Raw genomic sequence first — 13,134 nt, 5'->3', positions numbered from 1 at the left:
CACGAAAAGCTAGCAATGAGTTGCGATTGACTGGCCAAGCGTTTTACCAGCCTGCCTTTTCAAATTATATAACCTCTGGTTGCGTCGCGGCTGTTTGCAGCTCTCGGCGCCACAAGCCTTCTTTTAAGGTTATTAAATAGAAACGAATCAAGAAAAAGGTGCGCGACGATGTAGAGGAAAATTTTTGCGGTACATCGACAGGAGCTTTCAAATTTATATCAATCGATCTAGAAAGGAAACTTTTTCGCCTAATCCGCACCGGCTTGAACAGCATTAACGCTTTTTGGGCAAAAACTTTTGCCCACATTTATACTTGACACGGCCCTCTCGTGCTTCAAAACGAGACCGAGGGGCGTCATTTGTTTGACGCAAACTTCCTGCGTACAGGATGCAGAAAAGTCAGCCTGAAAAATTAATGTGGAAACGCGCGGCCTATATATTTTGTGATTTCCAACTGCAGCATTCGGACGAGCGTACGAGGCAATGTGAAATGGCGGTTGGTTTTTTTTCGTTCAGAAAATTTCACAAGCGTTATTTCATAAAGCATTTTTCCCTTCCCATTGAAAATTATTTGAGTTAGGTCGGGAAAAAACAAAATAAAATTTAAATTAGGTTTTCAAAGATATTGATGCAGAATGCAATCAATGTTTCAAAAAATTAATAAACATGGAAAAAGTGACTTTTTAATTTTTTTATCAAGGACCCTAAAGGTTAAGATATACGTTTATCTTCTCATTATTTATTTTCATTTCCCTGCATTTATTAAAAACTCTTTAAATAATAATGTCACAAACTGCTGCAAATGCATCACTCTTATGCACTGTGACCGGAATATCTAATTTCGACCCATTCCAGCAGGAGCCAAAAGAGGAGAAATTTAATGATAATCACGCGAGTGGCGCGACGCAGACAATGCATATTGGAACGGCGCGGTGCAATCGGAGTTGATTTAATGTGTCAGCCGGCGCAGTTTCATTGACTGCACCTGAAGAGCCAGCGATTTGATAAAGCACATGCAAATAGGTCAGCCCGCAACAATAATTATTCGTGTGAGCACAACACAAATAACATGCACCGCGTGTGGAAATGCATGATGTGCGTAGAGCAAAAAGTTGCACTTGCCGTTCTCATCCGCCGGCCGACAAAAGCCCATTCACAGAACAATTTTCTGCCTTTATATCATTCATCCCGTGGCATAGAGAGAGAGAGAGAGAGATTTTTATTGCGTGTTTATATTGTTATTATTTTTACATCGCTGCATTGCGCCTTAATAGGAAGAAAATTGTGGCAAAATTGCATCCGCTCAAAAGCAATTTTTTGTTCAAAAGGTGACTCTCAAAATTAAATTTTTCGGAACTGATGGCCTTTTGTACCACGCATTATTTGCTTCACTTTTCCTCTCCGTTGACTCTCTCGATGCCATGGGCCAAATTAATAACTCTCACGTCACTCTTTGGAAACCATTTCTCCACAACAACTCTCTACGGGGCTGAATTGTAATTTGGGAAAAATTCCCGGATTCGTATGTGCCGGCCATATTTGGCAACCTCGCCCTTTTTATTCTCTCGGCCTCGGCATTATCTATCTCTCTCTCTTTCTCTCTAAGGAGATAAAGGTTTTATACTGCGTGTGTGATTCTCTTTCTCTGCTGCCCTCTCTGTTTGATGCACCAGCCGACATTATTATTTCCAGCACCCCCTTATCACCGAGCATCCCCTTGTGCTTTATAATATATCATATTTTTTTCCGCAGGGCACAAAGCGACGAGACGAAAAATAAATATCTCCACTCCCTCAGGCACAAGCACTTTCTTCGGTCGTATTTTTACAACTTCCTCTCTTGTGTGTATGGCACCTGTTCACCTGCTCCGCCAGTAAAATAGGTGGCTTGACTACCCAGCCGGTGCACAAGTTTGAAAAATTAATGAGCGCTGTGATTTGATCAGAGTGCGGTCACTCCTTATGCTTTTGAAATCACAAGGGGGAAGAGTGAAACGACAAAATATAAGTTGTAGCCTCCAAAGAAAATTACTGGAGAAAATACAATTGGCATTATCTTTTTTGATGGAATTTAATAAAAATAGGGCAAGGAAAGGATGAACTTAAAAATAAATCAAAGAAATTTATTGTGATTTGCAAACAATTTTTGAAAGCGACGAAAAAGTAATTTAAAAAGAAAAACTTGGAAATTTTAAATTTTAAAGTTAAAAAAATTATTGGTTTAAACAGAACTGATTTTTTTATATTATGTAAATTTTGAAAGGCGCCAATAATTTCATTAGGACCGAAGTGAATCTTGTCCACTTTGAAACGGTTACGAAATGAGGTTCAAGAGTCTAGCCACGCCGTGGTGGCGAACACTTTCCATTGGGAGTATTACGTCTCCGGAGAAGCCGTACCAACTCCGGGCGCTGGCATATTTCTGTACAAATACATAATAACTTTGTCTGACTTCACAGATCAATGTGTGTAAGTTATACTAGAGCTCAAAAGCGACGGCCCCGCGCGACCGATCGGCTAATATCTCTGCTGATTTTTTCGACTCGGCACCAAGAGTGGCTCCAGCCAGACATTAATACTGCCGAAAGAAATAAAATAACATACACGCACACACAAAGGCTATAACAGTAAACAGTCTGCCACAATAATTATCATTGCCATCAGACCAAAGCAATTGCTCGGCGTGGTATTGACGGATGGGAAATGACGCCGAAATCAGCGCCACTGCTCCAACGTATAGTTCCGGCGGCCGGCCGGCGCGGCGTCCGGGCATAATTACACGCAGCCGCGAGTGAAAGTGCACAATCCATTGTACGTACAAACAAATGCATGCTCGGTGCGCGACTTGTGCAGCAGTCGCATGAATGCAGGCGAGACCTTTTTCGGCGTCCGCACAATCAGACTCGCCGCATCTCCGGAGACCGATCGATTAATTTGAATTGACTGACGGCCGCGCTTGCTGCAAGAGGTGGACGCGATTGCTATAAAATAAAACGTCACAAACTAGATTCATTCTTTGGCCGGTGTTTTGAAATCAAAATAAAAACAGAGTATCCTATGGAGCTGACAAAACTTTGAATAAAAATTAAATAATTTGATTTTTATAACTTTTTTTTAATTTAAAATCTCGTTTTTATTAACTTAATCGCTGTATTAATAGACCGCAATTTAATCCATTAAGCCAGTTTTTCATTGAAAACAGGCTGCACTGCTGAAGTCCTCGAAGAGCCACTTTCCCAGGCGCGTTCCGATACACGCCGCGTTCATTGATATTCATTTAAACGCTCTGCATTTTTTTTTTAATTCATCTCTCAGGCCGACTCTATTATCCTCAACACGCTATACAAACAATATTATGACACCCAATATCAAAACCAAAGGCCATGTGCTATGGAGAGAGCGCGCACAATCCCAAGTAGTTCATTAAACTCGAATGTCGACGAGATCGTCTAGCCGAGAAAGACGAGTTGAAATTAAGTGCATGCGCGCGCGGAGATAAATCGCCGGCCACAATAGAAAGAACCTTGTAATAGTTCACGTTTGCACCCAAGGATTCACACCTCGGGTTCCACCGGCGTGCAGCACTCTCTGCGCGATTTGTATTTATGAACTGCACGTGCAGGAGAGAAAAGAGTTAACGAACGCCGCGCCGATTTCATGGACGTTCCTTGCACGCTGATGAATAAAACATTCATGCGAAGAATGGAAGTCGCTATTACTTTTTTTCTCATATACACAATCTCAATTAAACTCCGGGGGGTAATTATTAGATTGTTACCATTATTGCACTTTTTCAATAATAATTGTGTCTGCCAGCAGCCTCGCGGTCTAGCTTCAGTTTTTACAATCTTCATAGTTATGCGTTTACAATTATTGCACAGGATAAATACAGATGCGGCTCTAATTGGGCGTCGTAAAATTTAAATAATTCAATTGCGCGGTTGCAAGGAATAATTTAAATTACTATTATCATTGCTCTATTAGGATTTAATTGCCTGAGTTAATTTGAGAAATAATGGGATTTTCTTGCAATTCGTAAGAATTTTTAAGGATAATAAAATATAAAAATTAATTAACATCAATTTAATTTCAGCCAAACGTGAAATACTTTTTAAAAATAATAATACTTATATTATCAAAGAACGACTACAAGAATAAATATCAGGATACATCCAATACATATTAAAAAAATAAATGCAGAAAAAAATGTGCTTGCGTTTTTAGTTCCTTGTGATCAGGAAGCGCATGATATGGGAATTATTTGTCTACGAGCAACCACTCTGCTATACGCCCATTACCTTGTAAGTGCTCTAGGCCATTAGAGGCAGGTTATTCACATTTTGATTTAATTGCAACTCTCGCACAGATTAGTATTTACAAGAAGAAAAATATAATAATTTTTTTTTTAATTTTATCAAGTTGGCTTCCGGTGTTGAGATTACATTGTGCGTACTTATGAAATTATTTTTGCAATTGATTGAGTCGAAGCAGTCGCACGCGCCGGCCTGTATGTGTAATTTTGTATTTCAAACCGAGCGTCAGTTTTGGCCATGCGGGCGTATTTACGCGAGATTCGGAATAGGGAGACGCCCGCCTTCAATTTTTTATACATTCGGCTGCTCGCACGTGTCCCCAGCCGCCCCTATCATGCAAGAGCACCCTGTTGAGGCGTCAGTCACATGGGGCGCAAATGGTCCTCTCTGTTCTATGTCATTCAACTGCAAGGCGCGTTTTTTTTTCATTTATTTAATCGCACTTTCCTTAATATGGAAAAGTTTATCCAGATTCTTTTCACACTACACCAAATGGTTGATAATCCGTCCCAGCTTCCGTTTCACATCGCATGTGTTATTTGAATGGAGCTTATCAGCTTACAAAATGAACAACACCCCTATTTTTTTTTGTTCAAATGGGGAAAGTCCAAGTCGCGGTTGCACACATTTGTAAATTGTAAAATTAAATCTTATCAGAGAAAAGATTTCAGCTGGGTGGCGTCTTTTCAACAAATATCTCGTTTCCTCCCTCTCCCGAGTTTTGAGTACATTTTGTAACCACTAAACACGGGGTTGAAATTCCGAAGCCGCGAGTTGAGTAATAATTATGTCGCCGCGCGCGCCTTCCTTCCCCCTTATTTGGTTACCCAAGTTGAAGCGTCCAAACTCGCGGGACCAACATCCTGCAGGTATATATTAAAATGAAGAATTTTCTGCTCGCCGTTTTGTGTCCTGCAGGAATTTCACTTGCACAATAATATTTACGGGTGGTTTATTTTTTTAATTTAAAATTCAGACAGAGGCAAGTTATGCCGGGCTTGCTTTTCAACCAAACGAGGTCAATGAGGAAATTGAGTTAAAAATTCGAACGCCGAGTTAGAATTTTTGTTTAATTATGAATGAAAGTCTATTCAAAAATTAATAATATACCCAAAATCACAAACAACAAAATATGAACAGTATTAATCTTTTCATTTCTTCAAGTTAAAATAATTTTTATGAATTTCATATTTTCATTATATAAATAAATAATAATGCATTGAGCACTTTGTAAATTTCTTTTAAATAAATTAATAGACTGAAAAATTAAATTATAAAATAGATTGATTTTAAAATATATTATTTCAGTTTGGTACTCACCGGTTCCATATCCGAGTCCCAGAGCTCTGTGAGGTCCTCGTAGAAGACCTTGTCCACTCCGAAGGTATCCATCTCTAGAAAGGGGTGAGCCGTCGTCGGGAAAAGCGCCGAAATCGTCTAGGACCGAAACCGCAGCCGCGAGTCTCTCTGGTTCGCACTTGCTCGCGTTGAAACCGGTGCGAAATTTGTTGTGTTAAAGGTCCGTCGTGCCACGCCCACCGGCTTGCTGAGTAGCGTCTGAGGAGAGCGTATGTGAGTGTGTGTGAGCGGTGCCGAGTTTCCTGCTTGCCTCGAGTATGCAACCTGTTGAATTGAGGCGCGTTGCAGTTATGTCGGCTCGCAATGCTGATGCCCTATCTCTGGCCGAGCCGCGCAGACGGCTGCCGAAACGCTGGTACCACGCCTGCGCTCTTACTCCCTACCAAATTCCCCTCTGAATCCACCTGTTTTCTACCAGGGGTCTCCGTTCCTCGGCAGCACTCTCCGTCACTGGAGAACTGCGGCGTGCCAGGGTGGGCGGGGCACGGATTCAATGACCCTCACGCAGCCTACCACGAACTCGCCGTTGATTGGCCGCAGTCGTCGCTGCTGAAAAAGCGCATCTTGTTGAATCCTGAAGGGCGCGCTCCAGTCAGCACTTTAAGATTTTTAAAACTTTTGTGAATCGTGTTTTTAATTTTTTTGGCAACTCTTGAATTGCGGGGTCGCATTAAAATTTTGTTGTAAAATTACAGGGAATTTTAAGCTCACGAGAAAAATAATGTTGATATTAATATTTTAACAACAAAGGAACAAATAATAATTAATTATCGATAATTATAGTGAGTCAAATTTTAACTTTACATGCTTTTGTTTTTTGTCACCTCCACTCAAGGAGTACATTAAAACCAAAAGCAATATAATAATACTCTTTTCCACACGGTAAAAATACCAATCCAGATTTGACTTTATCTCTTTCAACGAAAAATAAACAGCACACGAAAAATAGTTTTGCTAAAAAAAATACGAAATGACATTTTTCAGCAGGACCCTTTTAAAACGTGATTCTAACACACACAAAAATTAATATATCTGCATTAAGACTATCTATTGAATTGTTTATCCTCATTTCATATAATTTTTTAACATGTTCAATTCAAGTGAAGAAGCTGGCACTCGAAAAGAACTTTATCGAGCTAAGAAAACGGAAATTACCCTCATGGAGTTTTTCAATTGTTAAAAATATAATAAAAACTTCCTTCAGTTTCAGTCATGGTCTGTGACGCAATTTTTCTAACAATAATAATACAAAAAATAGTTTTTACTAGCAGTGTATGTTAATAAAACCAAAAATTCCAACAAGGGCAGCCTGTTATCTTCATATTCCATTACAATAAATTTAAGATTTATTATATTATATCAATTTCTCCGGAAAAGTGGTAATAAATCTATAAAAAAAAATTAAATTTAAATTGCATAATATTAATTTGTAATTTGAGGACTTCGCTTAAAAAATTTTCATGATTCCCAAAACCTTCCTTTATTTTCACAGGTTTTTTTTTACCAAAAAAGAACAATCGAAATAATAATTCTTGTGTATGGACATAATATTTACAACAAAATAGTGTTCCACAAAGGAACAATACATGTCATTAAAATAGAATATGCAGGTAAAAGTGATTGATTGTGTAGTAGTATAGAATAAAATCAGCATAAAATTTATCACAAGAATAGCTCATCTGGTAGAGAGAGATTGGACAGTGTTGAACAGAATGTGTATATAGGTGTGTGTAACAGCTGATCAAGTGAACTTGATGAAGGTCAAACAGTAAAACCATATTGCTTTGTCTAGAAAAATCAAAAATTTTCCTGTTTAGCATGTGATTGAATACTGAGAACTTGCAACTGATCGTGAGAATCAAGAAACATTGCAGTTTTTGCTGCTTGAATTTCCAGAAGCTGTTCGAGTCCTCTGGTGTTGCCGCGCCTCCTGCTCACTTTGCTGTAAAGCAAAAGCCAATTGCCGATCTTCTTCCTCCTGCTGCGTCAAAGTTGGCGATTGCACTGCTTGACTAGGCGCAGATGTGGAATTCATTGAGGCTGCTAATGCTCTTGCAAGGGCTTCGTCTTCACTCTGGACAGATTTTGTTATGATTTAACCAAGTTTTAGTTAAGTGCTTAGGATTTGTTATTGACTTGAGTTAGGATTTCAAATAATCATGAATTATCCATTAATGAGAATTCTCACCATTGATCCCTGGATTGCTGAAACTGGAGGTGCCTGTCGAGGAGCTCTTGAGAACATTTTTGATGCAGCACTTGCTGCACTTGAGAAGACACTCTGCACAGACCCAGAGGAGCTGCCTTGTCTGTTCATTGCTGCCTCACTATAAATTATAAAACAAAAAAGAAATTTAATTTAATTTTCAATATAAATTAAATCAATCCTCTAACAAGTAAGTACTGATGAGAGCTATTTTGTTTTCTAAACAAAAATATTCTCATTGCACTTTATATTCTTCAAACATTCATTTCACAAAAGTCTAGTTTTTACTTACGCAGCCCTCCGTCTCCTCCCAGCCTCCTTTCCCTCACACTGGTGGTCCTGCTCGTGTCTGTGCCGGAGACAAAAATTCAGACTGCAATCAGCACACAGAACAGGAACAACTTCTTTTTGGCGACACCCTTTCATTGAACACTTATTGGCGAAGACCTGCAATTATTATTTTTGAGCCATTAGGAAATTTATTCATTCTGATTTATTTTTTGTACTTTTCTCTTTGCTTGGGCTGGTTGACTTTGGCAGTCATTGTCAATATGGGCCCCGACTACGAAATCTGCTTGCTGATTCTTGCCAACAGGGACGGGTTGATTGCAAAGAGGGCACACAGGTACTTGGACATCTTTTTTGTACGATGAGGGACATTTGTGATCTCCGTATTTCATGTGGGCGTGGCTGATGGACAAAAATATTACGATTAAAATTTATTTACTTTAAGAAAATCATGTATTATTACCAGAATATCTGACTGCAGGCATCGCATTTCACAGGCAGAAAATCTAAAAGTCAGATGAATTTTTATTAAAATCTATGCCCCCAGAGTTTAATTTTTAGTAACGTTTTTATGCTAAACAAAAAATTAACTAGAAATACCGAGAAATACCTAATTGTTTGCAGGATGGCTCGGAGCAGTGGTCGCCCAAATCGGGTAATTCCATCTTCAACCTCTTTTTTTCTAATAGGCAGTTTTCAATATTCACACGTCGACTGCAGTCGAGAGCTGATGTGCGACTAAACCTGCTGCAATAAGGAAATGACTTTAAGTCGTCAAGGTTTTACACACTTTGCGTAATAATTTGAATTTTCTAGTCGTTTTTTTCTTACGCAAACTGACGAAAGGAATGACTTCGTGCTTACCAGAAGACAGGAAAATCGGGCCGCAGGATTACTCATTCACCGCTGCATGATTTGTCAAAAAGTGTATTCAACGCAGCTGATTTTGGCGACTAGACCAACTAGACGAGGGCGAGTGAAAACGAAACAAGAAAAAACAAAATTGCATCGAGAGCGCAGATGCAATGGCCAACCGAACCAAGTGCTTCCATCTATCTGGTAATATGGAACTACAACGATGAACTGCCTGAGCTAAGAGGGCACCTGGTGGATGAAAATTGAAAATGACAACAATCTCTCGGAATTCGGATCTTGTTCGGAACCACACCATAAACTCCATAAAGCATAAACCACATTTTGCAACTTTAGACTGCGCTGTGCCGGTCTGTGTCTGTAAGAATTTGTCAGGTAATTGAAATTTTTAGAAGTGAGGAAAGAATTGAAAGAAAACCTCCATTCGTTGGTTAGTTGTGACAGTTGTGTTATAGACGTGGGACTCGTGGGACTGCAGTGCAAGAAGTATTGCCTCTTGGTAACGCCAGTTGGACGACAAAAAACGTAAAAAAGGAGCATCCTTGGCCGCTTGTGGCTATACCCAGACGATTTTTGACATTTTGACAACGTCGTGACGTGAAATTTGTACGGAAGAATGTAGATTTTTCGTTAATTTTGCATTATTTGCAATTCGCATATATTATGCATTAGAATCTTAAATTATATTATTCGTTTTCATGACAATATGTAATTAATGTAAATTTTGAATGAGAAAAGCTTAGTGCTTAGTTTGTCGCTCTTATAAACAGATAAATTATGTACATCAATTGAATTACATACATACATAATGTACATAATTATTTGAAATCAATCTTTAAAATTCTTGCCAAAAAAAATCAAATTTTCACACCGTTTTTGCTAGAATGTTTCCTTATCCAAATCCCACAACATAATTTCTTATACTCTTAGTGAAAATGGCTGAATTAGTGATTGGAGAATCTGATATCGAGGCCATTCGAATCTGCCCTTACGATAGCAATCACAAAATCAAACTGAAGAGCATGGAAACTCATCTCGTCAAGTGTCGTGAGGTAAGAAAAAAATTTTACGATATTTCTTGCCTATTTTTAATCATATTTAGACTTTGCTACAATAATATTGCATTTAATAATGCCTGAAATTTATGTTCTCTTTACATATTGGCAGCGGCACAGACCCAGGAATTATTCAAAATGCCCTTTCAATGCAACCCATTTCAAATTTGAAGAGGAAATGCCTTTGCACATGGAAATCTGTCCTGACAGATTAAATGGCCAACTGCGTGACAGTATGATGATTAATTTTTTTTTTCCGAAATTTTACGATATTATACTTTTTAGTTGACAGTTACGTTCAGGAAACTCGTAACTCATGTGCCATGCTTGGATTTGAAAAAAGGGATGTGCTTGGCAAAGAAGACTGGGATGAAATTGAAACACCAGTCACATATGATCCAGCAAACAAGCTCTTTCAAGTTCGATTGTATAAGCTTTTGTTTTTTTATTTTTTATTTTTTTTTTAATTCGCTTTGGTTATTTCATTCAGCTACCCAAAAAATTTTGGAAAGAAGAAAGAGACCCTTTATCATCCCCATGCTGAGATCATCACCAGTGCAGCCAAGTAAAAAATTTATGCTTCCTTGTCAAAATTGCAAAAACTATTTAATTATTATTGCTTTACCAGGTCTCAGGGTGGAAGTGACCGGTACTCGCCTGCCAGCTTTTCTGGATACAAATATTCCACCAATGAATATGAGTAAGGAAAATATTTAGGCACAACTCAATTAAAATTCATATAAATTTCATCCTCTAGAAGAGATGATTATGATGAGGCATTTGCTCAGGAGCAGCAAAGCATCACACATGTGAAGACTTGGCTTGCTAGTACTGACGGAAGAGGTGGAGGAGGCAGTGATTGTGGTGCAAGCACCCCTGAGGATGTCAAATTGCACAACATATACCATCCCACTACATACAAAACTACTGATCCATCCCACCCCTATATGGAGAACAAATACACTCCTCATTATTCTTTTGAAAAACACGGGGGTGATGAGCAAAGTCCAAAATATTCTTGGCGCCAATCTGATCGCGAAGGTAAAATTTATATCAAAATTAAAAGAAAACATAAAAAGTTTATTTATTTCTTTTCCTAAAACTATATGTTGTGCAGCAGCAACCAGCTCCTCTGAAATGGAAAGGAAACATTTTGCTCAATCATCTTCTGGTTTTGTCCAGTACAGTGCCTGTAAATCCAACTCTATGGATGGTAAAATTATTATAATGATGTTATTTTTATAATTAAACAAATTTTAAAGGTGGAGAGTTTGATTGCTTCTCTCACCATTACATGCCTCGTGGAAGTGATGCTGAGCAAGTTACAAGCAGTAAGCTATTTATAATGATATTATTTCTATAATTAAACAAATTTTAAAGGTGGAGAGATTGATTCCTTCTCTCATCATTCCATGCCTCGTGGAAGTGTTGCTGAGCAAGTTACAAGTAGTAAGCTATTTATAATGATATTATTTTTATAATTAAACAAATTTTAAAGGTGGAGAGTTTGATTCCTTCTCTCATCATTCCATGCCTCGTGGAAGTGTTGCTGAGCAAGTTACAAGCAGTAAGCTATTTATAATGATATTATTTCTATAATTAAACAAATTTTAAAGGTGGAGAGTTTGATTGCTTCTCTCATCATTCCATGCCTCGTGGAAGTGTTGCTGAGCAAGTTACAAGTAGTAAGCTATTTATAATGATATTATTTTTATAATTAAACAAATTTTAAAGGTGGACAGTTTGATTCCTTCTCTCACCATTCCCTGTCTCATGGAAGTGTTGCTGAGCGAGGAACAAGCAGTAAACAATTCTCTTTTTATCCAATAACTATTTAGCTTTATCTTTCCTTTCTTAAACATTTTATATTTCGAATATACTTTTATTTAAAAAAAAAAAATTATTTATAGGATCTGGCGCTGTTGAGAATAGATTCACTGCAGTGGAAAATGTAGAGTTGGAAGAGTGTGACCTGGAGTTTGCTCAAATGAACCAGCTGGGCATCAACAAGAGAAGTATTTAGAAGGTTTGATAATTCCCAGCAACTATCTCTTTCTCTAAATGCCTTGTAAATTAACTTGGGGGACAAGTTTCAATTTTTTTTTAAAGTAAAAAATTTTCATCACTCGTTTTCAAGCAGGATAATTAAAAAATATTTAAATCTGTTGAATATTTGAAAGTGATGTAGTGAATATGATAATGTATTGTATGAAGAGTGTTACACAATATTGAATAGATTTGATAGATTCAATGTTGTTTGCACTAGTAATTTAATTAAACTGCTATTAAAGCTCATGTGAATAAGTACATCTCTCGAAGAGTATACTTTTGGGAAATTCGACTTCAATTATATTAAAATAAATAAGTACAAGTTCTACGTTATTATATGGAGAAACTTCTAACTGAAATTCAGTCCATAAAGCAAATTAATCTTCCTCATTTTTTAAACGCAGTACATTATATAGAATAATAAAAGGATGCTTCCCACACACACAAATGGAATAGCTATTTGCACTGACAATAGGAAATAAATTTATTTTCATCGTTGCCTGTATTCATTGTTGTATAAAAGGAGTATTTTAAATGACGGCAAAGCCATGGTTAAAAAATAAATCGCTTTTTAGGGTTGTGCGTTAATATTATGACCTGATGTTTTCTACTCTCTTGTGTATTTAGAGAGCATTGATATAACTTGACCGTCTTGACCCTCTCTTACATTTTTCTTTGCTAAAAGCAAAACGAAAAGTGCTAGAAGTTAAAATACTCACATTTACTTCATTTATTCAATTTGCTTCATATAGAATACATGTATAAATTAAGAAAAAAGCACCACCAATATGAAAATATTGTTTTCATTGGTAGTAATTTTTAAAATATATTATGGAGGCAAAATATCTAATTTTGTTTATTATTCTAATGGTCAAAAGTGTTTCTAATGGAACATCGGAAAATTTCCATAATAATATCCCTTAACCTTATGTCATTCTTCTGTGCAAAGCTGGTTAAAGACTTTGCATTTATGCTAAGAAAATCCACTTGTA

The 13,134-nt window shown here is 37.4% G+C and overlaps 3 protein-coding genes across 16 annotated transcripts in view; 1 reads left to right on the top strand and 2 right to left on the bottom strand.

Annotated features, from left to right (window-relative positions):
• LOC132202030 (cyclic AMP response element-binding protein A-like) overlaps window positions 1-5,984 on the bottom strand; it is a 47,978-nt gene extending 41,994 nt beyond the window's left edge. For 2 of the 4 annotated variants that reach the window (XR_009442335.1, XM_059628664.1), the window contains exon 1: window positions 5,633-5,984. Coding sequence is in view for 1 of the 4 variants with exons in the window: in XM_059628664.1 (XP_059484647.1) it covers window positions 5,633-5,704 (72 nt within the window). In the remaining 3 variants the exon portion in view is untranslated. The remainder of the gene's footprint in view (window positions 1-5,632) is intronic. The other 2 variants (XR_009442333.1, XR_009442334.1) reach the window with 1 other exon arrangement.
• Window positions 5,985-7,135: 1,151 nt separating this feature from the next.
• Window positions 7,136-9,186, bottom strand: LOC132200639 (AN1-type zinc finger protein 2A-like). The gene is made up of 7 exons (XM_059626271.1): window positions 9,030-9,186; window positions 8,776-8,912; window positions 8,629-8,671; window positions 8,384-8,567; window positions 8,170-8,324; window positions 7,860-7,998; window positions 7,136-7,745 (listed from the first exon to the last, which is right to left on the bottom strand). The coding sequence occupies exons 2-7, from the start codon at window positions 8,828-8,830 to the stop codon at window positions 7,530-7,532; spliced, it is 792 nt and encodes a 263-aa protein (XP_059482254.1). The 5' UTR covers window positions 8,831-8,912; window positions 9,030-9,186; the 3' UTR covers window positions 7,136-7,529.
• Window positions 9,187-9,267: 81 nt separating this feature from the next.
• Window positions 9,268-12,344, top strand: LOC132200637 (uncharacterized). 11 transcript variants are annotated; one of them, XM_059626262.1, is made up of 15 exons: window positions 9,268-9,413; window positions 9,474-9,563; window positions 9,969-10,090; window positions 10,206-10,326; window positions 10,379-10,520; window positions 10,584-10,658; window positions 10,722-10,793; window positions 10,851-11,134; window positions 11,211-11,306; window positions 11,356-11,424; window positions 11,474-11,542; window positions 11,592-11,660; window positions 11,710-11,778; window positions 11,828-11,896; window positions 12,004-12,344. In XM_059626262.1, the coding sequence occupies exons 3-15, from the start codon at window positions 9,974-9,976 to the stop codon at window positions 12,114-12,116; spliced, it is 1,365 nt and encodes a 454-aa protein (XP_059482245.1). In that variant the 5' UTR covers window positions 9,268-9,413; window positions 9,474-9,563; window positions 9,969-9,973; the 3' UTR covers window positions 12,117-12,344. The 11 variants fall into 11 exon arrangements, with proteins under 11 accessions (XP_059482245.1, XP_059482248.1, XP_059482247.1 ...); XM_059626265.1 differs by having other exon boundaries at window positions 9,474-9,644; window positions 11,214-11,306; XM_059626264.1 differs by having other exon boundaries at window positions 9,474-9,644; window positions 11,710-11,775.
• The last annotated feature ends 790 nt before the right edge of the window (window positions 12,345-13,134 follow it).

Source organism: Neocloeon triangulifer, unplaced genomic scaffold, assembly GCF_031216515.1.
Source record: "Neocloeon triangulifer isolate White Clay Creek 2 clone unplaced genomic scaffold, ASM3121651v1 ptg000014l, whole genome shotgun sequence".
NCBI lineage: Eukaryota > Metazoa > Arthropoda > Insecta > Ephemeroptera > Baetidae > Neocloeon > Neocloeon triangulifer.
Note: the sequence above shows the minus strand (reverse complement) of the source record. Positions and strands in the feature narration are given on the sequence as shown.